General features: G+C 57.0%; 1 protein-coding gene across 2 annotated transcripts; it reads right to left on the bottom strand.

Annotated features, from left to right (window-relative positions):
• Window positions 1-2: 2 nt before the first annotated feature.
• SH3GL1 (SH3 domain containing GRB2 like 1, endophilin A2) lies at window positions 3-27,781 on the bottom strand. Of its 2 annotated transcripts, XM_032203855.1 has the most exons (10): window positions 27,685-27,781; window positions 9,791-9,859; window positions 9,607-9,679; window positions 8,711-8,854; window positions 6,691-6,824; window positions 5,236-5,394; window positions 4,568-4,671; window positions 3,042-3,166; window positions 2,526-2,579; window positions 3-891 (listed from the first exon to the last, which is right to left on the bottom strand). In XM_032203855.1, the coding sequence occupies exons 1-10, from the start codon at window positions 27,727-27,729 to the stop codon at window positions 695-697; spliced, it is 1,104 nt and encodes a 367-aa protein (XP_032059746.1). In that variant the 5' UTR covers window positions 27,730-27,781; the 3' UTR covers window positions 3-694. The 2 variants fall into 2 exon arrangements, with proteins under 2 accessions (XP_032059746.1, XP_032059747.1); XM_032203856.1 differs by lacking the exon at window positions 2,526-2,579.
• Between the last annotated feature and the right edge of the window lie 178 nt (window positions 27,782-27,959).

Raw genomic sequence — 27,959 nt, 5'->3', positions numbered from 1 at the left:
CAGGGCTCAGCACCACCCCGGGGCAGGTTTAGTGTTGGAGCTGTGCTGTAGTGTTGCTGTGCCCTGCGCTGCCTCCGCTGAGCCCTGCAGCGGGGCAGAGGGCGCGGGGCTGCAGCGGGGTCGGGGCTGCGAGGGCGGCCGTGTGTCCGCAGGGAGAGGGGCAGTGTTCGGCAGCAGCTGCCCCGCAGCGGGGGAGGAAGGGGGCAAAGCTCTCGCCCCTCCACGAGGCTCAGCCCTGCTTTGCCCCCAGCACCGCTTGCCCGGCCCCGGGCCGTGTCTCCCAGCGTGAAGGACGCGACGCGTGCCCCAGCTCTGCGGCACGGCTGCCCCGGGTTCGTACGGACACACTCGACCAAAGCAAAGACAAAATCTGGACAAGGAGAGGCCTGCGACCCAGCTTAAATGTACAGACCGCGAGGAACCTGGCGGGGCTCATAAAGTACCTAAGTTCAAGCACCAGAAGGACCAAAAAAACAAAAACAAAAACAAAAAACAAAAACACCAACCAAATCCTCCGGGGTGGGGGCCATCCGACCCTTCTGGCTTGTTCCCTGGTGGCAAACTCGGCCGCGTCTTCTCCCCCGCCCCGCCGGAGAGGGGCTGGTGTGGGGACAGACGTGGAATGCAGGCTCGGCCCCGCACCGTGGAGAGGGCGCGAGCGGGGCGCGGGGCCGGGGGGGGGCAGAGATGCCTCTCACTGAGGTAGCGGAACCAGCACTTCCACGTAGTTGAGGGGGAAGAAGCCCGACTGGCCGTTGATCATGCCCTCGTACCAGTTCTCGTCGATCTGGTTGGTGAGGGTGATGATGTCGCCCTCCTTGAAGCCCAGCTCGCCGTCGTTCTCGGGTTCGAAGTCGTAGAGCGCCTTGCAGCACGGCTGGTCCAGGTGGGCTGCGGGGAGAGAGCGTGGGGCTGGGGTCAGCGGCGGCCAGCCCCGTGCTTGGACCCCCCCCCCGGCACCGTGCGGGACCCCCGGCTCTGCTGGAGCCAGGACAGACAGCCCTGGTTTGGGAAGCGAGTGCCGGGGCTCTGCCCCCTGGGGTGCTGTAGGGCTCCTTTCAAACTCCTCGATGGGTTTTAGCTCGCTGGTTCCTCTCCCTTCTCGCTCCAAACATTTCCCTTCGCGACCTTCCCCCAAAGGAGAGTCCCAACGGGAGGAAAGCGGAGCCCAACCTGAATCAGTGGGGTGCTGGCAGGAGCCCCGTCCTTCCTCCAGGGGTCCAAGAAGCTGCTGTGGCCGGTGCCATCAGCCAGCAAGGGGGCTCGGCCATCAGCACAGGGTGAAGGAGGAAGAGCATGGGGGTCCTAGCTAGCTCTTGGCTTTCTGAGGGTCCCCCCGAGGCTGCGGGCGATGGGAGGGGGAAGCCCCCCCAGGAGCTGGCCATGGGGCTTTGAACTCCCACCGTCAGCAGCAGGGGGATGCTGAGGAGGGCCCAGACCCGTCCGTGGCCAGGGGAGGGCAGAGAACTGAAGTCCCTCTCACACATCTCAGCTCCGTGATTCCAGCAGCAGGCCCGACCGCAGCTGGGACTGGGATTAGGGGTGTTGTATAGCAGGGAAAGCTGCTGCTTGCGCTGTTTATGCCCAAAGTGAAGTTTGGGGGTGGGCAGGCATTAAACTTTGCATCTGTAGGGATCCTACCAGAAACAGACTCAGCTAACGCAGACCACCATGGTCTCCAGGGCCCCAATTCCCTTCCCCGTTGTTCCGTGCTAGAGCCCTTCCAGCAGGGCAGGGGGAACAGCACAGAGGAAGACCAGCAGATCTGCTCTGCTGAACGCCCACAGCAAGGAAGGATCCGGCATCGGAGAACTCAGAAAACACCAAAAGCAGCAGCCAAGCAGGTTCACTTCTGAGATAACTTCCCAAAATACCAGGCTGGCCCCACAACCACAGCGCTGCCCCTGCACCAGGCTCCTCGAGACCTTCAGCACCACCACGAGCCCCTCGCTTTCCCTGCCCTGATGCCCCTGAGCCCCACATCCAGCCCGGTCTCCGTACCCCAGTGAAAGCCCCTGAGCCCCCTCAGGGGGCAACGGTGACCTGCAGACCCTGCTCGGGGCCTTGCCTCACCCCACAACCCATCCGAGGTCCTGCCCGGGACCTCACACACCACAAAAGCCACGCCGTGTACCCGAGCACTGCCTGCTCAGCCTCCAGCTCCGAGGAAGGGGGCAGCGGGTACAAGGAGCAGGAGCGGCACGGATCGAGGCCGGGTGACTTGTGACAGGAACAAGACGTGTGATACCTCCTGGAGGAGCTGCTGATGTTTGGGGTCTCAGGCAGGGCACGCCTGCGTGGTGAGCGCTGCCACAGCTCCTCCGGGTGAGCAAAGGCCCAAGCTTTGGGGTGGCAAACATCAGTGCAGCGTGGCTGGGTTAACGTGGGCCTCGGGAGAGGCGAGGTTTAACTCAGCACAGAGGTGTGAGCGACTCCAAGCAGCAGCGCCAAGGAAGGAGGAGCGAGGAGGGATGGGGAGAGATGGGCACACAGCATGCAGGGCGGTGCAGAGGGAGGAAACTCACGGATACTCCTGACGGAGGCCCGGGACGGCTTGTCGGATCGGAAAGAGGAGGAAGCTGCTTCCAAACAAAAAGAGACATGCTTAAAACAACGTGAACTGGAGACAGGGAAAGGCAGGGCCCAAAGGGAGATTCTGTTAGGAGAAAGGGGGCATCCTGCATGCTGTTAGAAACCCATTTGCCTCGCCGGGACCGGGGAGGGACAAATGCAGCGTGATGGAAGATGGGGAGGGAAGCAGAAAATGTTTAATTTTTCCTGTCTGCCGTTGCTGGCTCTGGCTGGGCACTATCAGCCAGTGAACGCAGGCCTGAGGCCCTGCTGGGCCTTCCCCACAGCCAATATAACGAAGGCTGCTGGGCCCCAAGAGAAACCAGCCCAGGTCTAGAGGCATTTCTGACATTCTCAGAGCCACCAGCCCACACAGGCACATCCAGCACACCACAGACATCATTTCCAGGCAGGGTAGCTCCCCTCTGTCCCCAGGAGCTGCTGTGTGCACGTACATGGGACAACTTTACCTGAGACTTTGGGGGTAGGGTTGCAAGAGAAGCCCCCGTTGGACTGGTCAGTCTCTCCAAAGTCATACGTCTCCCTGGGTTTGGGTTTGTATTCCCTCCTGGGACGCGAGGAGGCCTCCCTCATTCTGGAAGAAGGAGAAGAAATGTGGATAAATCAAAGTGAAAATGAGCACAATGTCCCTGGTAGCTCCTGCTGGGCAAGGCACCCACCACCTGCACCTCGCAGCCCCCGAGACGAGCCTCGGCTGCCTCCTGTCTGCGCGCTGCGTTACGTGCCACAGGGACTGCAGGCAGGGAACTGAGCGCTGTGGCTGTGCAGGGGAGCAGGTTCATTTGTAGACAAGAATCTGTGCAACCCTCTGTGCTGGCGCCTCCTGGAGCAGGATCTAGCCCAGGAGTTGGGACTTTGCCCTTCGAGAGGGCAGCAGGCCCCAGGGCCTCGCTGCGGAGGCGTCTCAGGCACCCGCTGCCTGCAGGCCAGCAGAGGACACTCGTGCTGCAGTTTGCAGGCTGCTCCCAGCTCTTCTCGATTCCACGCAGACACAGCCTCCATTCAGCAGCTTTCCATTCTGACAGAAGCAGAGCAGCATCACTGCATCACCCCGGGAAGCGGAGGCGCTGCCCCCGTGCTGCACATTGTCAGAGCCCCCAGCAGCACAAGGAGGTCGGGCACCTGAGGGTGCAGGGGGAGCAGGCAGAGCAGGCCACTCCGTGGCTCTGCTGGCTCCAAACACCGACCTGCCCTTCATGAACAAGCTCACGGGGCTCAGAACTCCAGAGCTGCACGTGTGGCAGTCCTGCAGCCAGCAGGGCCCACCAGGAGACCACCGTGTAAACGGGAGGGGGCTTGAACATGAGGCAGGGGGCTCACAGGTGCCTTCCCACTGGCCCGTGGCCACCACATCATCCCCACGTTCACTTTCTAGTCTCCAGAAAACCCGGGGGCCACTGAACACACAGACCTTCCTGGCCCACAGCACCCTGCCAACTGCTCCAGCTCCTTAAGCACAGCTGAAGGTAATGGCACAAGGACGCCGAGCTGGGAAGTTCCAGGTGACACGGGGTGACAGGCGTCTCCAGGCCGTGCCATTCCATCCAGCTCTTCCAACAGCTTCATCCTGCTCACTTCATCCTAGGCCTGGCCAAAAGGTGATTTCTTGGGGGCACCCTCACACTCAGCGCCCACAGTGCAAGGAGCTTTGGGTGTCTGCACCAAGGGGATTTCACCCCGCATCTCCCCCTTTTCCCTGCCAAACTCCCCACCACCCTCCCGGGGAGCAGCACACCCCAATTCAGGCACGGCCCAAACCAGCAGAGACCAGTTGCCCACGGAGCAAGCGTGGACGTGTTGTTTCCTATTTTAGAACTGATCTGAAGGAGGTCTGGATCGAAGCCATAGCGATTTCAAGGAGTGGCTTTAAAATCCTGGGGATGGATTTAGAGGGGAAGTCGGGTATTTACAGACAAGTGTCACGGGGACAGCTTCTGGCTGTGGAAACGGAGTGCCTTCGGCCCCCAGGACTCACCTGCGTTTGAGTTTTTCTGCAAGCTCGTCCAGGATCTGCACTGCCTGCCTGTGGTAGTCCAGCTGGGCATCCACCAGGGCTGAGAGCTGGCTCACCTGCTCGATCTGCGAGAACCACACCAAGGCAGGGTGAATGGCTCCCCCTCGCTGGCAGGAGACTCCCGCTGCACGTGGGGACTGAGAACACGCTGGGAAACGTGCACAAGGGGCCCCTTCCCCGAGGAGATGAGGGCGAGGTTTGGGGTTTCAGATAACAGAGGTCGGGTAGAGGCTGAGACTCAGGAGAATGGAGGCCAGTGCCCAGCGCCCTCTGGGCTTCCCTAGGTGGTCAAATCCTTCCTGAGCGAGCTGTGTGACCTGGCCAAACTTATCCCCACTGGCACACATGAATGAGAAGAGACCCCTTTGGTTCACGCCACAGCCAAGAGCTGGGTCAGGAAGAGGGAGGCTGGAGGAAGGGTGAGGGGCCTGCCACGCCACTCGCAGGGCACCCAGGTCTGGGTTATCAGGGGGCAAACCCCCACGTGCTAAAAGGAGAGTGGAAATCAGCCTCTTTAACTCTTCTGTTCCTCGAGACATCCCACCCTGGTGCCTTTGGAAACATGCAACCCGCCCCTCAGCGCTCAGCCCTGGGGCAGCAGGCAGCCCCCACTCTCTCCGTGCACTCACGTCGGTTTCTAGGAGGTTGTGCATGCTGGTCTCGGCCACTTCCTTGGACTCTTCAAACTTCTCCATGGCCTGTCGGAGTTCCTCATCAGGGATCTTCCCCTGTCGTTTCTTCTTGTAGTCAAAGTCCAAGCGTCTGCCTTCCAGCTTCTTGAGATGGTGCTGGGGAAGGGATGGTTATGAACGGTAAAGAAAGAGAAGGAAGATCCAGAGACCGGCAGCAACCACGTTTTCCTGCTGGGACGGGCAGCTCTAGTTACAGGCCAAGCTCTTTCATTTCAGAAACCTGATCTCAGAGCACAGGCTTTTGTGGCTCCTTCCTATGAGACTCCTCATAGGAAGACTATGCCAGAGCCTGCGAGGCTCTGGCACACGGTGGAGAGCTGCAGGTCAGGGCTGCTGCGAGATGGCAGGGAGGAGCAGACCGCTTGAACTCGGTTTGACAAAGGATTACTGCTGTGGGTGTGGGTACTTTTTACTAAGAAACAGCCCTCAACAAATTGGTTCAAAAATACGATTTCAGCTCCTTCTAGCTGAGAGCTGGAGGAAAGCACTGCAGTGAGTAGCCCAGATCTGTCCTCCATGCAAGGTTTTCAGGGAGATGAAGAGTTGGCCCATTACTTTCAGGTCCCTGTGAGTGACAGAGATCTCTGGAGATCAGGAACTGGGAGGCAGGTTCTGGGCACTGCATCCAGTGACTGCTCAGGGCCAGAACTGTTTAAATTAGCTCCGTGGCAGCCTGCAGAACTGGAGCGCCCAGCAGATAAGTACTGAAAGAGTAGTTGGCAGTTATTTTATCTGAGACACCACTGTAAGCAAAAATTCACTCAAGAGAGCTGCCTTGTGAATTATAGGTCTGGGTGGATCCTATTACAAAGCCTGGCCACGGTTTGCACAGGCTTGTCTCCGTGGTAGCACAAGGGAGCTACCACGCTCCACGTCTCCCTAGTGAGACACCAAAGGGCCTTCTTGAAACGCGTCCTCAGAGGCCTAGAGGGAAGCTTACTCACGGCTTGAAAATTACGCTGTAGGATCCAGGATGTTAACAGAACAGAGCCAACAGCTGTAAATGCTGCAGTTTAATGCCAGCCAGCCCAGAATGTAACACTACTAGGACCTCACAGCACAAAGAACCAAATGCAAGCAGCCCGGAACGGTTGGGACATCCTCCCAGAGCATCCTCCATAGAGCACAGTAAGCGAAGGAACATTCACACCTACATCCAAGCTTTAGGAGCTGCTCGGGAGCAGGAGCAGTGGCGCTGAGTGCACTGAGCAGGGGAGGAAATCCCAGTGAATGTGGAGAGAGAAAGTGTGCAAAGTGCAGGGGAACAGGACTGGTATCCGTGTAAGTCCACCTGTTTCCCACTGTGATGGAGCAAGTGGTGACGTGCACTAGCAGCCAGAAGGGGCCAGGACCTGAAGAGATGAAGAGGAGAGAAAACATTGTGCCGTTTACCTGGATCTCTTTCAGGTCTTTGTCACACAGGTTCTGGAGGGGATCAATAAAATTTTGTTTGACTTCAATGTCCAGCGAGTCCTTCACTTCAGCCAGTCGCTTCATAGATTCACCGGCATCGAGAAGCGCATCGCCTTTGAGCGAGGAAAGGAAGGGAAGAGAAAGGGAGAGGGAGAACAGGCCAGGCAGTTAAATAGAGCCCAAGTCTCTGGCAGCTGCATGCAGAGCCATTCTGCCAAGACACCCAGCATGTGCGAGCTCTGTCACATGTCAAACGCCCCCACACTTCTATCTGGAGCATCCATCCGAGCAGGGCGCAGGGAGCTGCCTGGTGTGAGCGCAGGCAGTTGCATGGCGGTGCCGACTCCACAGCCAACACGCCTCATTTCTTTCCTCCAAAACACAGGAACAACCTCTACCAACTACACAGAGAAAGGAAAAGGTACAAATATTTTTGAAAGCGGCTTTGTTAGCTCAGGGAATCATGGAGCTACTCATCTGCCAGGCAGCGCGTTAACCTTGCTCTGCTCCCTGGCCGCTGCTGGCAGCAGGAGCCCAGAGGAGAGCACGTTTGGTCTGGTTCAGTCTGGCCGTCCTTTTGTTCTGGTGGTTTTTGAGCCCAGAGCACTCTGACCAACTTTTCAAGTTTCCCCAGATGTTGGCAGCAAACCTGCAGCTTTTTATTCATTTTCGACACTAGCCTCTGCCGGGCCAACCGTTCCTCCTCTCCTCTCTGAATCAGAGAGCCCAGAATTGCTTATTGAAACCCAGTTCGCTTCATGCTTTTCTCAAGCTCCTGCCACTATGACAGCTAAGCCAGACGGCCTCACAGCGAAGTGCTTTTAGTCTTGGCTTTTTATTCCAGTGGAAACCATTTATAGATTAAATTATTCCTGTGCAGCTTTGGCAAACCGACCGTTTCGGCACTACATTAGCACAGGAGAATATGCAAACGAAACAGAGGGTGAAGTGAAACCACGGCTCTACTGTCCAGCTGGAAAAAATACACCACAGAGTATTTGCAAAAAGAGTTGTTTCAACCGTGATAACTCTAGATAACCTGTCAAACCATAAATTTATCACGTTAAGTGTTTCTGTAAGGAGAGGCTATTAAAGGAAGTCGGGTTCGGTGTGCTCTTCTAAAAACTTCCTTCCCCCTCGCTCTGCAACAATGCTGGATCCTGCAAGCCAAGAGAGGTGCAGGGCTCTGAGCTGACCAGGGACACCCTCGAGACTTCTTCACCATTTCCACAGAGTGGCCAGAGCTTTTTAATTTTCCTGAGGCACAGCAGCTCCTCCCTGCACTGGAAGCGATCAGACAGCTGTGCGCTGTGCTGGGTCTGCCACATGTGCAGGCTGACGTTTCAGTGAATTACAGCTGATGTCTTTGAAAGGCTTCACCCCCCTCCTCCCCGCAAGTCACACATGGTTTGTTTCATGGTTATGAGAAATTACCCCATGAAGGGATTTCTTGGCTACAGCTTCCCCATAGCAGAGCTCTGTTGCACAGTAAAACTCCTAATCTCGCTCAATCTGGTTTCCACGTCATCAGTGTTGTTTAGGAGCACGGAGGGAGTTTTCCCCACATGCAAACTTACCCCAGTGTTTAATAGAGAAGTACTAAGAGGTGGTTTTACACGTAATGTCACAGATTATGATCCAGCACATTGGGATCACCGCTTCCCTGCCTGGGTGAAAGCTTTTGAGCCTCCTCTAAGGGCCTCAGTGCGGGCCAGTGTACAGGGAGGCTGTTAACGGTATGGACACCAGCCACGAGCTGTGGATTTTGCCCCTGGTTTTGGCTTAAGGAACGAGGTGCAGCCACTGCCATCCATTTACCCTAAACCTGCTACAGATCTGGCGCTCGCTGCCGGTCTGGACTCGAGGCACTTGCTGTTAAGCGATGCACAGGGTCACAGAGCCCTTCAGGAATTGCAGATGAACAGCTTGGAAATTTGGCACCAGACCTCGCCATCTCATCCACAGGCTGCAAGAGGCAGCAGCCCCACGGGGCACTCACCGAAGTTGGAGTCCTCGCCCAGCTCCTTGCCGTATCGGATCATGCTCTCCCCCAGCAGCCCTTCCGACTGCGGGTAGCCGGGGTTCTTCACCTGCCCGCGGATCTTCGACATCGTGTTCAGCATGGTTAGCTTGGCTCTGGAAGCTGGCACAGAAACAGCCACAGCCGTGTTTGCAATTACTTGGGCTTGCCAGCAGCTGCTGGCCACCGCCAACTTTTTTTTTTTTAAGCTACTCCTAAAGCCAAGAAGCCCTATTGTCTTCATCTACCAGAAATATCACTTGCTATGAAAAGAGAAGTTTCTTTTCCAAGACAGCAAGCAAAAATAGTTCCCTACAGCTAACCAGTGAAGGCCAAAGGAGTTTCCCCAGCTCTCCCTTAGTCTCTGGAGCATGCTCTGAATGAGCTGGCTGGAAACACGCAGGACAGCAGGCTCCAGAGGCGATGGCTACAAAGCCAGCCACCCTTTCCCAGACCAGATGCACCACTTTTTCTGGACACCTCAGCAAAAACGGGTTCCCTCCAGGGCTTTTCTAGGTCCAAGGCTAAAGATGAGTCTGTTCTGTTCACTGTTTGACAGCAACAGCAGTGTCTTACAGTCCAGAAATACACCACAGGGCAAGAGGGGTACCCTGATCTTAACCTGAGCCACAAAGTACCCGTTAGCTACAGTAAGACCTCATTAACTCAGCCAGCTAGCGAGGTCACAGGACATCAGGACAGCCCAGCATGCCTCTGGTAAAGGGAGGCAGCATGCCTGATCTCAAAATTGGGCTGGTGACCAACACCTTAGGGTCAAAAAGTGTCTCTGTGATATCTCTCTGCCCCCTCTGCCTCTTTCCCTGATTCCCTGAGCAACTTGGGGGACAGAGGGAAGAGGACAGGAGAGGACTCACCTGGGTTTGGCTGGAGGTACTCTATTGTTCTGGTCAGTACTTCTGTAACTGCCTTGCTGGTCAGGTCCACTTTCTGTAGGGAAACAAGATAATCCAGCAGCAGTGAAGATCAGCTTGGGGCTTTGGCAAGGTCACAGAGGACTTAGATGTGTGATTTTAGAGATTCCTCCTGTTACCTACTCACCTTTTCCATTTCCTTGAAGTCATCGTCAAGTTTGGTCCCTTCAGCCCCTCCAACTTTCTCGCTGACCAGCTGCAGAAAAAGAACACAGCAGGAAGAATCAGGCATGGCAGTGGCTGTCCACTTAAACCTGCTTGTACCTCATGCAAAGAAAGGGAACAGGGGTGGTCCAGACAGCATCTGCAAGAGAAAGGAGGTGGCAGGAACAGCCCATAGCACAGCAATAACACTTGGCTCTCTGCTAACACCGCCCGACTAAAAATTTAAACATCTCCCACCCTCCCAAAGCATGGCTCAGCCCTCAGACACAGGCAGGATATTCCTCACCCAGCAGAAGCTATGAAGCTCCTTAAATCACAACACACGGCTCCAACTCCAACGCTTGCTGGAAAAAGCGAGCAACAGCATTGTCTCTCAGCTCCATTTTGAGACAGGCTTCAGTTTCACACAAGGCAAAATGCAAGTAAACAGGGAATTAACATACTCTGCTCGCAGCAGCCGGTGTAAGACCTAGGTCTAGAGAGAGCAGAGACCTTTCAAAGCCCTAAACCACAACTCCCTGCAAGCCATATGGTCTAGGGTCCTGTATTTCAATTTTATTCTATTTTTTTTAAGTGGAGGATAAGGAGATCTACAGAAGCCACAGCAACAATTGCAAATACAGCAACAATTTCAAATACATTTATCAAGGCATCTCTGATGCCTGTTCTAAAACAGGTGAACAAGAGATGTCAGCCAAAAGCAGCCCTGCCGTTACGGACTGTCAGTCTGTATTTTGAAGTCTTTCTTCAAAATATCACTTAGGCTAAGAAAAGATTTCTTTTCCGTAAACCTCATGATTCAACTGCCTGAGCTGAAAGACACTTGCTGAACATACCTTATTAAATCCACCCAAAAAAAAGTCCTTCTGTGCAGCCCAAACGGGGAGGAACTTTTCCTGCCTGGCCCCATTCCTAAAGGGCACAGCCAGTGGCAGCACCCAGGGCTGAATGGAGGAGCCAAACCCACCTGCAACACACCCACAAGTGTTATCTTGCCCCAAACTGGTCCACGGACACCAAATTACCTACACAGACATCACAAGTGGTCTAAACAGCTGCTGACTGCCAAACACTTGACGCCTGCCACAGGGCATTGCCAGGATTTCTCGTGTTTGTAGTTAAAACTCCAGTTCTGGCTGAACAATCCAGGTTTGTTTACTTCCACATCAAATACTTGATTTTTATCAAGTCTTTTTTCCTCTGGCACCCTCCTGCTCCCACAGGGATTCAGAATGGTTCCTTAGTTTTTTGAGGAAGAGGAGAAAACTTTTAGGTAAGCATCCAGGTTGAAAAGCACTCGGGGATACCGGACCTGCCCTGTGTGACTGCACCAGCCCTGCAGTGCTTTTAGCCCCTGAACAACTGATTGCAGCTACAAAGAAGGCCAAGATCTTCAGGAATTCAACAAAATCCCATTTCCAGACCCCAAAATAGGGCAGAAAAAAAATAAAAACAGAGCTGTGTTCAAAGATCCCTGGTGCTCCGAGTGCCTGGCTCTGCCACCACGGCGCTGAGCGCAGCTCTGGCTGATCAGCTCCTCGCATCTCCTGGCAGGACATCTGCAAACACCCAAAGCTTCGAGGCTGCGCAGCCATGACAGAGCAGAGAGCAAAGAGCTCTTCTGAATGACTGCTCGGCACCGAGCAACAGCAGCATCAATCATGGCGAGGCCGAAACGCCCTTCAGAGCAGGGCCCCACAACAAGGCCGCGGCCTCTCGGGCCTCGCTGCGCCCTTCCTCTCTCTGGGTTCAGCAGAGGACCCCACAAAGAGGGGTTGCTGCAGTTCTCCCTCGATGTTTAGACACTGAGGGGGAAGAAAAGGGTTGCTGTTCTCCCAGCTGAGCTCCGGGTTTCATTCTCAGACATAATCTCCGGACTGATCCCCGCATGTCCCCGTGCGCCCGGCCCCGTGGAGGTACATGCATGCTCCCTCCCAGCCTCACTGGCTTCTTTATGAACACTGAAAGGGGGACAAAAAAAAAAAAAGAGGACAGAAAAAAAGGAGAGCAGGAGCTTCCTGCATGGATCTGTGCCTCAGGAGGGCCCAGCCAGCGCACGAGAGGCCCAAAGGGGAATTGTCACCACAGAGCCGCTTGCAGATGGGCAAACAACCAGACCTTGGATTCTTGCTTTTTTTGGACACTTGCTCCGTGCTTGTGGTGCCAGCACGCGTTTCTGCAAGCCAGCTCTGAGCTGGGGAGGCACACATCCCTCTCCAGAGCAGGGAAAAAACATGAAGCAGTTGCTCTGCCTGCCAGGCCCAGCGAGGGCAAGCACACCAGAGCAAAGGCGCTTCCAGCTGCCATCATCTGCTCCAGCACCTCCGTGCCAAAATGCCGCTCGTCACGCAGCCTGCACGGCCACAAAGGGGCTTCTGCACATCCGAGAGCAGTGCAGATCGTTTTCCCAAAGGCTGCACCTCCGGAAACCTCCTCTGTTCTCTAATACACCTGGGAAGGGTACAATTATCCCGAGCAATTCCATTCCGACTTCTCTCCACCCAGCCACCCACAGATCTGCAGCCCAGAAAGCTGCAAACAACGCCTCTGACAGGGAGCTGTGCTGTAATCAGGGACTGCATGCCATGTCAAATGCACTGATCACCACAGTGATTTTGGAGGCTTAACACCCTCCCAGAAAACCTAGAGATGTGAAGGAGGAAACCTTGCTTGCAGACTAATTTAATCCTCCTTTTGACATCCAAGAAATGCTACTGGTGCCCTGCTGTGAAGGAATAATAAGATTGAGGTTTTCTCCCCGCTGGCTCTAATTAAACCGGGAGGCTTCATCACGGGAGGAAAGAAGGAGGGACTGTGTGCCATCCATAGCAGCTCCAGCCCCATCCCCACGCTCCCGAATCTGTCAGGCAGGAAGACAAACTAATGCAAATCCCCCGCTGTCCTAGCTGAGACACAAGCTGGGAGAAACCCTCGCTGGCTCGTGGTTCAACCCAGGGCTTCACGATGCGACTGGGAGCCAAGCCTCTGAGTCCTTCTCGTCGTGCTGCCTGCAAAGAGCCCCAAGGGCTGGGGGCGAGGGCAGCACGAAGGTCGGCAGGGGGCTCACCCTTTGGTTGTGGGGTGGGAGACAAAGAAGGGAGGTGGGAGGCAGAAGGAAGCAGATGCGTGTTGCCCACAGCACCCAGCGTGGCCTGAACAAACCTTCAAGTGCTCGGTGAAATGCAGCCGCGTGCATCTCACCGCTGCTTTCTCCAGAGAGCATCTCAGGGGCTTTTTTGGGGACATGAAGATGGAAGAGGGATGATTGCAGACTTGGGATATGCCGGCCTTTCCCTGGGCAGAGACCTGGCCTCTTGCAAATGCTGCAGGCAGAGGCATGCAAGCAGGGAAGGGACGGTGCAAGGCAAGACAAGGAAACAGTTCCCCAAAGGCAGTGGCCCAAATACTCTCCTGCAGACTTCTGCTGAAGGGTATCAGCTGGCTGGGCATGAAAGGTGAGAACAAGCCTATGGTGTCTGGTTCCTTTACTCTATCAGCCCCACCAGGACCGGACACGTACTAAAACGTTGTCCCAGCAAGCAGCGCTGGAGCTCAGAGGAAGCAGAGCACGATGACAGAGCAAAGGCCCTCAGCTGAACCACGTAGAAGAAAAGCTGAATGCCTCCTAGAGCAAATATTAGCACAGGAGATATACTTGGGCGTCACGGATCAGGGAGATAAGCCTGCCTAGTTTAGCTGGCATCACAACCAAACCGAGCCACAGGGTGGGGGAAGAGGGCTGAAAGCAGTCCAGAAGCAAGAAATCAATCCCTTGCTTCACATCCGTGTTTAATTAAAAGGATGCTGGCAGTTCAGGTATGCCCTAGATAGCTCCGACCTGAGATCAGAGCGCAGGGAGGTGTGTTCATCCCGTCAGACGGCTCCCACCCTGACAAAACCCAGCAGCAGCAGGGCAGCCAGCCTCCCTCCCCGGCACTCTCAGCTTCTGCCTCATCTCCTGCCTCCAAAGGGCTGCTCCTGGCCAGGTTCTGCGGTTTCTGCAGCCTCGTTTCAAAGAGAATCGCCTCGCAGGGGCTTCCATCGATTTCCTTTGTCCAGGCGTGGGAACTCGAACAATTACAACTTCCCCTTGCCGTTGGAAACCTACCGATGGGCTGCGTGTGGTGGAAGATCTTCGGAAATGAAAGACCTATTGTTTCGGCTAACTACTGCAGCAGGAGCTTGGCTAGAGGGAGAGGCAGGAATGATGTGTGTACACAGAGGGAGAAGAAAGGCAGGATGAAGAGGGCTCCTCTTTTATAGCAGGGAGCGGGAGAGAAACATAACCTCTCGGGTGAGGGAGGGCTACAGAGCTTCTCCTGACCCACAGCACCAAATCCCCTCCTCTCCAGCATCCTCCAGGCCCATCGTTCCTTCTCCTGATCCACACCACTGCTCCTCAGCTCCGGGACAAGCTCGCAGTAAATAAAAACCAACCCAAACCCCCATTTGGTGTCCTGCTCTGGGCATCCTTACATAAACCAGGTGAATCAGGTGGACCTATCAGTCACCTGGTGCTGCCCATGCCATCACCGAAACCGAAACGGATCCCGGAGGCACGAGGTAGGACCCACTCCCACTCGAAGGCTGCAATTCCCTCGTGGCCGCCCGCAGCATCACCCCCATTAACATTCCTGCCAGGAGACGGGCATGGAGGCCATGTGGAAATACAGCAGAGCATTTCAGAGCACAAAACATCACCAGGTTTTGTAAGCAGCAGGCGAGGCCGTGCCCGAATCGGGATGAGTCCCAGCTCAGAGCGATGGGATGTGCTGCATCGCCCCCACCGCTGGCAGAGGAAGGGCAGATGCAGAAGGAAAGTCTGGGGTGATTTTCAGCACAATCAGCAAACACGAAACTCATGCCGAAGCGGATTGAGAAGACACCACCTGCCAAACTTCCTGTGGCTGAGGAGCACCCGTGGAGCCCCCTACTCCAAAACCCAGCAGCACAGCCGCCCTGAGGGCGAGCAAGCCCTTGTCAGCACCAGCTGCGGGTACAGAGGCGTGTGTCAGCGCCGTTATCTGCGAGCAGGAGACTTCCCCTGGACTTTGCACACCTGATTTCGATAGTCTGCTCTCCAGCCTGAAGTGTTTGCAGATAGGAAACTCAGGTAGCCTACAAAAACACAAACAAGCGCAACGCACCAAGAGAAACAAACTGTTTTTCTCCTAAACTCGTGTTCTTTCTCCGTAGCAAGCAGTCGGCCCTATTTCTAACATACCAAACTTATGCAAGCTCTGCATCCAAAACAGCTGCCCACGGTATAATGAAAACATTATCCTTCCTGCTGCTGCCAGGTCAAAGCCTTCCTCTTCCACGCCGCCACCCTCGCAGCATCATGTCTCAGCAGAAAGTTCCCTTCGAGAAGTAAAAACCACAGACAGGCAAACAGAGCAGCAGCTCTGCCCTGGCTGCCTTCATCAGCAAATAGTGAGCGCAGTGGAAAATGCCAGGCCACGAAAGAATTTAAAAGGTGCTGTCAATGTTTTGAGTCCCAGATGAACGGGGCCACTGCAAGAGCTCAGTAACGCACGGCTCCCTGGAATTAAGTGTAATTTTTGCTTATCTTCCCTGGTAACTTCATCATCACAGTGTGAGAGGCAGTTGGGTGGCCCTGCAGAGCCAACAGGACACTTCGCCTGGCTGCTGCACGTCTGTGCAGGATTTAAAGCAGCTGGGCAGCACATGGGGCCAGGCACCGGCTGCATCCTCCTGCTCTGGGGTCTGGTGATGGCTGAGAGCCCCGTGAAGGTCTCCCTGCAGCTACAGTCCTGCTGGATGTGGTCCTGAGCACGCCGCCAGCCCCTGTGATGCCGGCCTGGCCCTGTCCCGAGGCTGGTGGCACTCCTTGAGCAGGTGCAGACGGGGACGAGCTCCATTTGATGTGCTGCAAACCCGCACCAACACAGAGCACGGCGCGAAAGGGGCAGCGTCACCTTCACGGTGAAACGGGGAGAGCCTGGAAGGTGCTGGAAGGACAGGGAGACGTTGTGTCGGGGCCTCCCCGTTTCTTCCCCATCCTCTTTTTTGCTGCTGGAGAGCAGCTCGGTGCGTCCCCAGCACCCAACCACAGGGGCAGTGAGCAAGGGGAGGCGAGCAGGCAGCTCGCGTGGAGCTGCGGCAGCCGGTACAAGCCCGAGAGCTTTCCTCCTGCACACACCTTTCCTCCCAGCAAGCCTGCAGTTCCTTCTGGGGTCCATCTGTCGGTGTTTGCTTTTATACTTGAGCGCTTTCTGCCGCCTCAGAGGCTTTCAACCTTTTTTTTCTTTTTTTTTTTGTTCTTTTGTATAAAAGGGAAGACATTTTCCTGGCGTGCGTTAACAGGAGCGTGGCCAGCAGGTGAAGGGAGGTGATCCTCCCCCTCTGCTCTGCCCTGCTCTGGCCTCACCTGGAGGGCTGGGTGCAGTGCTGGGCTCCCCGGCACAACAAGGCCAGGGAGCTCCTGGAGAGAGCCCAGCGGGGGCCACAGAGAGGAGCCGGGGCCTGGAGCATCTCCCCTGGGAGGAGAGGCTGAGAGAGCTGGGGCTGGGCAGCCTTGGGAAGAGAAGGCTGAGAGGGGATCTGAGCAGTGTCTGGAAAGAGCTGAGGGGTGGCAGACAGAGGGACATGGCCAACCTCTTCTCAGGGCTCTGTGGGGACAGGACAAGGGGCAGTGGCCACCAAACGGAGCCCAGGCAGTTCCGCACCAACACGCCAAAGAACTTCGGAGTTCCACTCGGAGAAGACCGACAAGTGCTAGAAGAGGAAGGGGTACGAGAGGAAGTGATTTGCCTACTGTCAAGAGCAGGTTTAGCAGCAGAACCAAAACGAGAAGCTGGAGGTGACTCGACAGACACCATCTCACCACCTCGCACATCCCGGTTTGGCTGCGGAAGGGCAGCGCAGATCAGAGGCAGACAAATGGGTGCAGCTCTCTCCCTCCGAGCAGGATGATGCTGTGGCTCCTTTCAGCCCCTCTGTTCATCCCACCTGCCCCTGGGCACACGGACCTGAGAGCTCTGCCCTACCTCGTCTCATTTCCCTGCTGAATATTTGCTTTCTATATCAGCTCACACATGTTTTCAGCCTAGTGCCCAGCCTTCCGCCTTCTGCTGAGCTTTCTTTGCCTTCACTTTTCCCGTTCCTTTCTTCTAGGAGAAGGGCTGAGACCAAGCACCACCACGGCACGCGTGTGAAAGCAGGCAGAGGTGCTCCCGCTGCCGCAGACACGTGCCCCAGCAAAACGTGTCTTGAAGCGAGCCGAGCTATCCACCCCCTCACCATCTGAAACGACCCAGCCGCTCGCTACCCGGAGCCGCTGCCTCGCTTTTCTGCAGGCGCAGCAGGAAGGTCAGGGCCGAACAATGAGGAGCTGCTTCCCGTGTCCCTTCCTTCCCGAGGCACGATGCCTTCAAAGTGACCTCGGGTCGGAATCTCATCGCGTAGGACCCGCGAAGAAAGAGCTGCCGTGCGCAGAGACGGCTTTCCAGGGAGCCACCTGTCAAATCAGCTCCTCAGAGCGCTGTCGGGTGACTCATCCCCAGCCAGCAGATGGGCTCGGAGGAATGAGGACAGCGGGAATTAAAAAAAATGGAACTCAAGCAGGAGCCAGCAGGTCCCGCTCGCTGAGCCACGGCCAGAGAAGGGCACGGACGTGCAGTGCAGCGCAGCCGCTGCCCGTTTGCTCCGGGCACGCGTCCTTCCCTTGCCTGTAGTCTGATGACAGTGCTGAAATCCCAGCTGGGATCCCTTTTTATGAGGTCCTCAGCTCTGCCTCTACAGTCCTTCAAAGGGATGGGCTGGCCCATGAGGGCACCCAGCGAAGCCTCTCTGAGCTTAACGCACCTGCAGCAAGGCAGCACTGCCAGGCACGGCCGTTCTGCTAAGGATCCCACAACCCTGAAGCATCCCAGAGACCTCTCCTCGACTCCTTCACACTCCCCAGACCCCCTCTCTGCCCACCGTGTGTACAAAGTGCCTTTCCAGGGATGTTTCATGCTTGTCAGCAGCTCGGCACTCTCCAAGGCACTCTTTCAAGGGAACGGAGGCTCCTTTTTATTCCCTGCAGAGCAGCTGACAGCTTGGCCTTGCCTTGCTAATGCCACGCCAGCATCGGGCACTGTGGCTGCCCGCAGAAGGGGCACGATGCTCCTCTGGAGGCAGATTTGTGCCAGGGAGGAAAAGTTTCCATCCTTACCTCCTGCTCTGGGGTGATGCTTGACACGGGCTTACCACGCCTCGCAGCAGGCAGCAATAAGGACTTGCATCATAACCATTTTCTCCTATCATTAGTCACTTCTTGCATGCTCTGTACCAAATAAGACATCATTTCTATTCGGCTAGAAAACAATAAATGGGTCAGATTAACAGAGAAAACAAAAACCCAAGGGGAAGCAGCAGCAGCTCTGCTCTCTGCCACCGCCACGACCCTTCTCCCACCGCCACGGCTGCAGCAATTCGGAGGAAAAGTGCAGCAAACAGAGGGGAAACACAGGATATTTGCCTCACATCCAGATTTCCTGCCCAGCCTCCCCAGGTCCTATTTCTAATAGCCGTAGTTAATTACTGCCTGACTCTTCCAAAGCTGCTGAGCAATCATTTCCCAGCAGCTCCACCGGACCTTTGCACACCCGGTGGAAAAGATGAGCAGCTCCCAGCACTCGGCGCCTGCAGCCACTCGGTAGATGTGGCACCAAAGGACAAAGTTCTGGAAGCCGAATGCCTCCTGTGAGTTTGCTTTCACCTCTTCTGCCAGAGAGCAGCAAAGCTCTGCCGACAAAGCGAGGCAGAGAAACCTGGAGCCCCGTCCTGGGCTCAGTGCACCAGCCCACCTGCAGCTTGCACGTTGCTCCTGGGGGTTTGAAAAGCAATAAAAAATGGAATAGGAGGGTTTACGACACCTGGAGGTCCCCGGGAAAAACACAATGGCCACAGAGCAGCTGGCACGAAGTGCTTTCAAAAACTCAGACGGGATTTCTGCTCCTGGGAGAACCGGGACAGACGAAGGTCCCCAGGGCAGCTGACGGTACCTGGCGTCACCGCGCCGAAGGCTGCAACAGCCACAGAGCCCCGGGACCATCAGGGAACTGGGAAGGAGCCCGAAGGGGTCTGGGTTACGTGATGAGACTGAGCCAGGCCGATGGGGCACGTTGAGCAAGTGGGTGAAAAGTTGGGTGGTGGCTGCGCTTGGTTTTTGAAGGAAGGCATTAATGAGTCGAGGGGATGGCCAAGGTGAGTTACCAGGCTGGGTCACGGACCCAAAAAGGATGTAAAGGACTTCAGCAGAAGCTCAGCCCTGTGAAAGGGAAGGCCAAGAAGCCCTGTTCCTGATTTAAGGGGCGCAGGGGAAGGTCTGAGCACTTCCAGCAGCCCTTTACTAACCCGGGCAGCGTTAGCCAAAGAACCACGGGACGGACCTAACGATATCTCGGCGCACACAAACATCAAAGGGGCAGAGAAATAGTTCACAACACTATAAATACACATTTCCCTTTGTTAACCTGAATACTAGGAAAAGCTTGGCGGCTATCACAGCAGAGCACAGCATCCTAAGGAAAAGGAGAGCAGGAGAGAGCGAACAGACGCTCGCAGGGCTGCGGGGAGCGATGTGAAGGCAGCACGAGGCGCAGATCGAGCTCCTGCTCCTCGAGGAGACCTGCACGGGGGCTGTCCCCCACCCCGGGACCCTGCCACACTTTGTGCCTGTGCCAGGGGATGCCGAACCCACCAATCTTCCTGCTGGGTGTTGTTAGTGCTCGGTAATACTCGTTTCAGAAGGAACGTGGAAAAAAAAAAACACTCTGGCAGCACTTTGCAGTTTGCTTTTGTTCTAAAGATGACACTACGGATGCTTCACTGTCACCTTTCTGCCTTGCAGCAGGAGAAATAGGTGGCTGAGAAAGGCTGGTACACAGCATTTAGGTTACGTTATCCCTTTCAAACCGAAGAGCAGCCTCCCTCGGTCTTGAAAATCCAGCCAGCAGAATCGGGAGCTTTCCTCTCCTGGAGAATAGCTGCATCAACAGCTGGCGCTCCAGATTTGTGCCCACCCGATGCCCTGAACGTCCCCCCAGCAGCATGTGCAGCGCCGTGCGTCAGCAGCAAACACGATGTTTGCTAAGTGCTCCGTCGCCGAGCTGCACGGCGGAGATCGGGGGGGTTTTGGCAGGAACAGCACCTTCTTACTCAGAAGATTTGCTGTGTGGGCAGAGAATTATTCACCATTTTTCTGCCTTTTTTTTTTTTTTTGTCAGAAAGGTGGCAAGAATAAGCTTAAATATAACCGGTCCTGTAAAGCCCAAACAAATTTGGTCAAGAAAGTGGTTAGTAAATTATTGGATCTGAATAAAGTCTGGCCCAACACGAACATACAGCCCTGGTTTTAAGTGCTAGGATGAATTATGAAGCATTTTCTCAGTTAGGAAGAGCCCTTTAATCATGTAAATTTTATCTTCTGTCCGACAGACAGAACTGCACGATGGAGATGTGCTTAATTCTTTGAGCAGCAGCACAAGCTAATTAGTGACGATGCCACAAACTTCATTAATACCCAGAGAAGGAGCGAGAGGAGGACTCAAAAGGTCCTGGTGGCTTCAGAAGAAGAGACGAGCTCTCCCAACGAGGTATCACGATGCTCTCCCGACCAGGTATAGCGACGAGGAGGGGAGGAAGGGTCCCCCTGAGGGTCTGCAGCCCCCCAGCCCTACCTGCGGGCCTGACACTGGGGCTGTGCAGCCACTGGAGGGGGTCCTGGGGGCCGCTTGCTGCTGCTGGCGGTGCTGTAGGGAACGTGCTTTGGCTGTGGGTTGGACCCGATGATCTCCTGAGGTCCCTTCCGAGCCCTACAGTCCTGCGATTTAGGAGCACGGCGGCTTCGTGTCAACAGGAACCCGGGCCTGAAGGCAACGGGCTTGCACTTTGAAGGGATGGGGGGGGCAAGGGGAAGAGGAAACCTTTCTTTTTTAAAAATAATAATAATAACAATCACTTTCATAATCACAGGAGAGGCCAAGGGAGGGCCGAAACCAGCACGCAGCCTCGCGCTGATTCCTGTAAGAGAACAACGTGGCACTCGCAGCCCGGAGAGGCCCAAGGGGCCGGATTCTTCCCCTCCTGCCCCAGCCCCACACGGACGTGGCTCCTGTTTGCCAGCTCGGTGCTGGGGACACGGCACAGGAGGGCTCAGGGATTAAGCCACAAGCAGGGATGGAAAGGCCGCCAGCACAGCCCTCCGCACCGCGGGGCTCTCACGAGGCAGCCTCAGGGCCCGGCTGCAGCGCCAAGCTGCCACGTGAAGGAGTCAGGCTGGCGTTACAAACCCCACAACTTCTGAGTTACCCATTTATTTTATTTCTGAGCTTTTTGGGAGTTTGGCATCCTGCTTGCAAGGGGCACAGAGCAGCAGCCTTCCCGAGGTGGGCTGCAGCAGGCACAGGGCGTGCGATAACCCCCTCGCATCCCACTCAACACCACACACAACTCCTGTTTCGAGGAGATCTTTATCCTACAAGCCTTTGGGCTCCCGGGAAGACCCCACCACATACCCCAGCTGGACAAAAGGACAAAAATTTCCATGAGCTGGGGTGGGGGCAGCATTGGGAGCTCTCCCTTCCTCCACCAGACCTGCCTGAAAGCCCTGACACTTGCTGAGGGCACCGGGGGGGCACAGACACGATCCCTTCCCTTCAGCCAGCACCAACTCCTAAAAAAGAGGCTGCAGCCTCCCCTGGGGTGTGTGGAGGCCGCCGAGGCCCCGTGGCTTTGCCTCGATTTTTCTGTGGGCCCAGCAGCTCCTCATCCCCCCAGGTTCACCCCCCAGTCCCTTCGCCAGGGGCTGGATGGGGCTGGGAGTCCTGGCAAAAGGCGCTGGCAAACGGAGGGATGGCAGAGAGAAGGAGCAAAAAAAAATGTGCTGGAGAAATGAATCAGCTCTTACGAGCCAGCCTGCCTGAGCTCATCCCCATTTTGCTCTTTCCCAGGAGGAAAGCATTGGCAGGGAGAAGTGGGAGGAAGGATTTCCTTCCACTCCATCCAGAAACCACCCCCCCTCGGCACCGTCCTGCCTCGGTAGGTTTCCAGCACTTCGCCCAGAACGTAACCTGTTAAAGCAGAAGGGATCATTTGGGGCGGAAAGCCACAAGGGGCAGGATTGCCACGGAGCTCCCGATGCCGCACGGTTTCTCCGCAGCCCTGAGTCACGTACCCTGCCCGTGCCCCAGATTTCCCCAGCTGTAAACACGGGGCTGACGCTCGCTCCGTGTCACATCCCAAGCGAGGAGGGAAGCAAAGCGAGCAGGGACGGGGAGCGAGGGGTTTCCTCCTCCCGTTTTCTTGTCTCTGACTTCGGAGATTGGGAGCTCTCGGCACTACGAGAGCCTAACGGTTGTGAAAGCGATCTTAAAAGGGTCAAAAAAAAAAAAAAACAACAAAAAAAAACAAGTTAAAGCAACTGCCGCAAAGACACAACCATCCTCTGCCTGAACGATGCCACAAAAGCTGAAAGCTGCCCCCTTCCAGGGGCACTCTGACAACCACCACCCAGCAGAAGCACGTCGCCGTGCCGGGTACCTCAGCGCTGACAAACCAGGCACGAAAGCCGAGAGGATTAAGATGAAAACACCCCGCACGCAGTCATTTTAGCTGGCCGTGACAGCAGGCACTCGGACAGGCACGCAGTTATTACCAGCGAGGATGGGAGGAGCTGCAAGCCTCGCTCGGAGCTTTGCTGAGAGCACGCGGAGCCACCTCCACATTTTCTCCCTGGCACCAACGAAGCTCCGACCTCTGAGGCTACCAAAATGAGGGCTCCGGCGTGGAGGATGTGAGGATGGCAGGACAGGACTCAGGAGCCGGCCGGCACCCCGAGCACGCAGGGTCTCACGCTGTGCTTGGACAAATCCTGCTTTCCCCAGCCCCGTGCTTCGGGAGCAGGTTAATAAGAAAAGGCAAAGCCGGGAGGCTGGGGGGGATCCCAGCCCGGGTTAATATTAACAGAGCGAGCGCTGGGTGCTGCAGGAGGAAGGTCAGCCGGGCAGGAATTGGCAAAATCCCCCAAATCACCGGTCCCAGTCTGCGTTTCCAGGTGAGGTGCTCGGATCCCAGCGGTGCCACCGATCTCAGCTCACTCCAACCCTTCCAGGTTGAACAGGAGGAGGTAACGCAGGGGAAGCCAGGAGGAGCTGCCTCTTCTTGCCCTGCTCTCTTCTTGCCCCCCAGATCCTGCCTCCGAGGGACTCTGCTTGCACGTGGCTCCGTGCAGGTGTGCGAAAAAAGGAAAATTCACCAGAATGGCTCCAAAGAAGCACATGGGAGCCCAAAACCATGCCTCAATGCTGCTCTGCCGGCAGCTCTGGGTGCAGCCCCGACCCCGAAGATCCTGCCCTCATGCGGTCACGGCCCTGCTGCCCCCACCCAAGGCATGTAGGAAAGCAGAAAAGCCGTCACACAGCACATTTCGGGTCCACCCTCAGCCTCACTGCTTGCTGGAGGCTTCAGGAAGAGCCAGCATGGTGTTTGCGTGCCCCTGCAGAGACTGGTTTTGTCTCAGGGGTTCTGCTCAGCTGTGCTTCAGCTCCCCTTCTCCAGCCAAAACGCTGCAGCAGCAGCACAAAACCTCTCAGCCCGGCCACCCTGCAGCACGTTGGTGATGGGAACGCCACCATCCCACCACAGCTCGAGGCTGTGGCTTCAATCCAGGCTCTGTCACCAGCAGCTGAAGCCCTGGCAGTGGGTGGCTTGAGCTGAAACATTCGTACGAGCCCCCAGCAGGGCAGGAACAACCTCAGGCTGGAGGGCGGGCACGACCCAAACCACCTGCGAAAAGCCAGGGCACCGACAGACAAGCTCTGGTCGAGGAAATGGGCCTCAGCGCGGTTTGTTTTCAGTGGAAGAGGTTATCCTGCAGGCTCTCAGCCCGTTTCCCTTCCAGCAGGAGCTCCCGTGCCGCGCAGCACGGTTGTGACGCCCGGAGAAACCCAGCTGCGGGCACGGCAGAGGCACCCCGTGCTGTGAGGGAAAGTCTTGGAGAACGAGAAACCAGAGAGAATGACTTAGTGTTAAAAAATAACAAAAAGGTGGCTGTTCAAAGGTATAATCCGGGGAAGGGGGAGGGAGGAAGAAGAGCTGGAACCACAGCACGAAGCCGCTGCAGAAAGAACTGCACCCAAATAAAGGAAGGCGTGATGCAGCACGGAGGGCAGGTCTCTCCCCTGTCACCAAACTGTCCCAGTGTGTGAGATTTTTAAGCGGGTGCCATCAAATTGGGGCAGCCCGGCTGGGGCAGCTCTTTGGGGAGCAAGCAATGGGGTGAAGCCGCTCGCTCCTTTGGGGCCGAAGGAGCCCACTGTGGGTCCAGAGCCCACCCCAGCTCTCCAACCCGGCAGAAAGCGAGCACTCGCTGCTCGTGTCCAAAAATATCTTGGGAAGCCTTGAGAGCAGCCATCAAACTCAGGAAAAAGCACGGTATGTCAAGGGCTCGTTAGCTGTAATTAGCGCTCCCCTCTCGGAAAACAGCTTTTGTCTTTTGCACAGGGGGAGGAGGAGGAGGAGGAGGAGGAGGAGGCCGTGCTCTTTGTCTCAGCCCGGGACTCCCCGAGCCCGGGAAGGGAAGAGGATGTGAGCTCACACCGAGCGCTGCCCCGGGCACGAGGAGCAAGGTTTAGGCTCGGGCTGTGCAGGGCACGGTGAGCCCAGCGGTTCCAGGAGGAAGGACACAGCACAAGGGGCAGTGGCCACCAAATGGAGCCCAGGCAGTTCCGCACCAACACGCCAAAGAACTTCTTCCCGGGGAGGGTGCCGGAGCGCTGGGACAGGCTGCCCAGGGAGGCTGGGGGGGCTCCTTCTCTGCAGATCTTCAAGGCCCGTCTGGACGCCTCCCTGGGCAGCCTGCTCTGGGGAACTGCTTTGGCAGGGGGTTGGGCCCGGGGAGCTTTCAAGGTCCCTCCCCACCCCTACAATCCGTGATCCTGTGACCCCGTTGGGGATGACACAGCGGGAGGAAAGCCTCCTGGAGCCAGCGGGGCAGAGCAGCCTGTGCTGATCCCAGCCCTGCATCCACCGTGTCCACCCCAGGGCTTGTCCCTCGGAGGGGCAGCAGATATCCCGAGGGGCGGCGTGGGCACGTTCCCCTGCCCCGTTTCCCATTCCTCTGCCCCGTTGCACGCAGCCTGGCCGTGCAGGGAGCGTATCAGGTTACCGTGGTTCACGGGAAGTCTTGCAGGCTTTACATTTTCCACTTGGGGACTCCAGTCGGTGCGTAGCAAAAGAAAAGGGTGCGAAGGAAGCCAGCTCTGCGCATTCCTCAGCGGCCAGAGGCAGAGCGGGGCCGGGGGCTCCCACCCAGCCCCCAGCGATGCTGATTCCTCGTTCCTCCCCTGGGAGAACATCTTCCACGGGTCAGCTTGATTTCTGCGTGTTTTCGCCCCGTCCCGGCACCCCAGGGGGGCGCGGGGAAACCCCAGCCCCTGCTCCGGCCATCCTGGGGGGGTGCGGAGGGGCCGGGAACGCCTCGGTGCTGGCCACGCTCTCCTTCAATTAACAACAGGCGTGGAACGAAACGCGGCGTTTGGGGAAAGATCTTCCACATGTTTGGCTTCGGCAGCATCTAATACCTTCACGGGAGCCAAAAAATAGCTAATCCTCCTTCGCAACTCAGCCAAGGAGCAGCTGAAGAGTGGGACCAGCGGAGGGAAAGGGAAGAAGGGTGAAAAGGGAAAGGAGAGGAGAGGAACACCGAAAAACGGCAGGGCTGGAGCCGGTCACCCCCAGCTCCCAGCCACAGAGGCTGGAAAGCTGAGCTGCCCTCCTGCGTCCCAGCCCCTGGGACGTGAAGAAGGCGGTAGCAGGCTCCAGCCTTCGACACGAGGCCACGCTTTGCTAGATCCTGCAGAGAACTTCGCCTCAGCAGCCGCACTGTGAATATTTCTAGTTCTAAACGACACCGGTTGGGTCAGATTAAATCACCTCCCCAAACCCCACAGAAGGTATTTCACGTGTTAGTGCTCCCCTCGATCGCAGGCGAAGCGCTCAAACCCGGCACGTGCTCAGCAGGCGAGCGGGCCACCAAACCCACGAGCTGGGCTACAGCTCCCCAGCGAGCCGCGCGTGGTTTGGCTTTTCCACCAGCACCCAGAACGGCTTCTTTCCATAAAAAAAAATCAGATCCGTAACAAAAACGCCCACCAACAACCACAGAGGAATCCAGTTTACTGTAATCCCTCTGGGAAGGTCTCATCGGATGTTTTCGGGAGATGTTTCTGGGCTCAGAGCTGAGCCTTCACCTCCAGCCGCCCTGCTACCACGCGGCGCATCCGCGCCGTCCTCCTCCCGCTTATTTTCAGCACAACCTTCCCCCGTGGAAGTCATAAAGGGGGAAAAAAAAAAAAAAAAAAAAAGCGATGCAGGGATTTGTTTTCCTGTTGTGCGGAAGGGGGTGGGGAGCGGCTTACGGAATCTATTATTTTGCTTTGCTGGTGAAGCAAAACGCTTTCGCACAAACACGGCCGAGGAAGGAGCCAGCGCACGTCGCGAGGACACTCGGCCCGAGCCGAGCAGGGTTTCGACTTCGAGCCTGGAAAACACAGCTTCTGGCTGGGTCTGGGCCGAATTCGCCCGCCTCAGATGTAAAACAGGGCCACAAAAGCAGCGGCCGGGGGACCCAGAAGAGCGCTTCTACGAAAGCGTCACCGATTCGTGATTTGTTCCAAAAATAAATTAAAAAAAAATAAAAAAATAAATCCCAAGGGCTGATTTCTATAGCGTTAGCAGGCACGAGGACGGCCGAGTGCTTGGGGAGGGATGGGGAATTGGGGAATTGCTGTCCCTGCTGCAGTGTCGGGGTCGAGGCGTTGGAGAGCCACGTTTCTGACCTCTCCTTACGGGAAAAAGCGAAGCGGTTTCGCCGGCGCAGGAATTGCCCAGCTGAGCTTTTTCCCCAAACAGCCAGGCCATTTCCTGCACGGGGAGAGCCAGGCTCACAACCCACAAATCCCCGTCCCGATCCAGCTGCAGCTTCCATCGAGGGCCGGGGAACTTCCCGGGGTCGCGCCGCAGCTGCAGCCCACAGCGATTTCTCCTTCCCGGCCTCATCCTGCCCTCCCGACCCCTTTTAATCCTCTCCCTCCTAACCCCACGGCTCTGCTCGGAGACCCCGAGCGTCGCAGCGCTCGAAGTTTTCCACATTTTGGGATTATGGAGAAAACCTGCAGCTTTCTGGTGGTCTTCGTGAGTGGGTCAAGGCTGTGCTGGGGACGGGTCCTGCCCCGGGGAGGTCGCTCAGCACCTCCCTGCCACCGTCCAGCGCCGGATCGAGGACACGGACCCCACATCTGGACGGGTCCCCGCTCCCCTCCGTCCCTGCCACCACCCGGGGCTGGGTGCAGGACACGGACCCGGTGCCCGCAGGGGTCCAGGCTCACGTCCCCGCCACCGTCCAGGGCCGGATGGAGGACACGGGGCCCGTGCCCGGTTGGGTCCCGGTGCCAACAGCTCCGATCCTCGGCCCCTTCCAGCACCGTGCGGGGCTCGGGGACGTCTGACGGTGACACCGGGGATGCTGCGGGGACGCACGGGGCCATGCCGGTGGCCGTGCCCTGCCACGGGGGCAGCGACCGGGCAGCACCGAGCACCGGGAGCCCCCCAGGACCCCCCCCAGGAGCCCCCCGGGACCCCCCAGGACCCCCCAGGAGCCCCCCGGGAGGTGTGGGCGGCGGGCACCGGGCCCCATCCCGGGAGCACCTCACGGGGCTGGGTCCCGGTACCGGGCGGGGGGCACCGAGATTTAACGGGAGGGGGGGGAAACCGAACCGGGGGCGTTGGTGGAGGGGGAAACCGAAGGTGGGGGAGTGGGGGGGGCACGGAGCAGCCCCGGTGCCTCACCTGGCTGGCCTTGTAGAACTGCTTCTTCAGCCCCGCCACCGACATCGCTGCCGCCTCCACCGGACACCGGAGCTGGGCGGCGGGACCCGACGGGCACAGCCCCCACCCCTCTCCCTCCCCCTCCTCCTCCTCCCCCCCCGGCCTCCGCCGCCGCCGTTTCCGCCGCCAGGAAGCGCCCGCCCCGCTCCCCCCCCCCCCCTTCCCCCCCCTCCGGTGATCCCGCGGCGCCCCCCGGTGGCCCGGCGGAGGTCCTCCAGCATCATAGAGAGGAGGCC

Source organism: Aythya fuligula, chromosome 26, assembly GCF_009819795.1.
Source record: "Aythya fuligula isolate bAytFul2 chromosome 26, bAytFul2.pri, whole genome shotgun sequence".
Lineage (NCBI taxonomy): Eukaryota > Metazoa > Chordata > Aves > Anseriformes > Anatidae > Aythya > Aythya fuligula.
Note: the sequence above shows the minus strand (reverse complement) of the source record. Positions and strands in the feature narration are given on the sequence as shown.

Excerpts from the sequence above, each read along its gene's own strand:
- SH3GL1 (XM_032203855.1), bottom strand. The coding sequence starts at position 27,729 with ATGTCGGTGGCGGGGCTGAAGAAGCAGTTCTACAAGGCCAGCCAG. Across the intron at positions 2,580-3,041 it reads CCCTACCCCCAAAGTCTCAG|CTTCCTCCTCTTTCCGATCC; the intron begins GTAAAGTTGTCC and ends GTTTGGAAGCAG. Across the intron at positions 892-2,525 it reads GGCCTCCGTCAGGAGTATCC|CCCACCTGGACCAGCCGTGC; the intron begins GTGAGTTTCCTC and ends CTCTCCCCGCAG.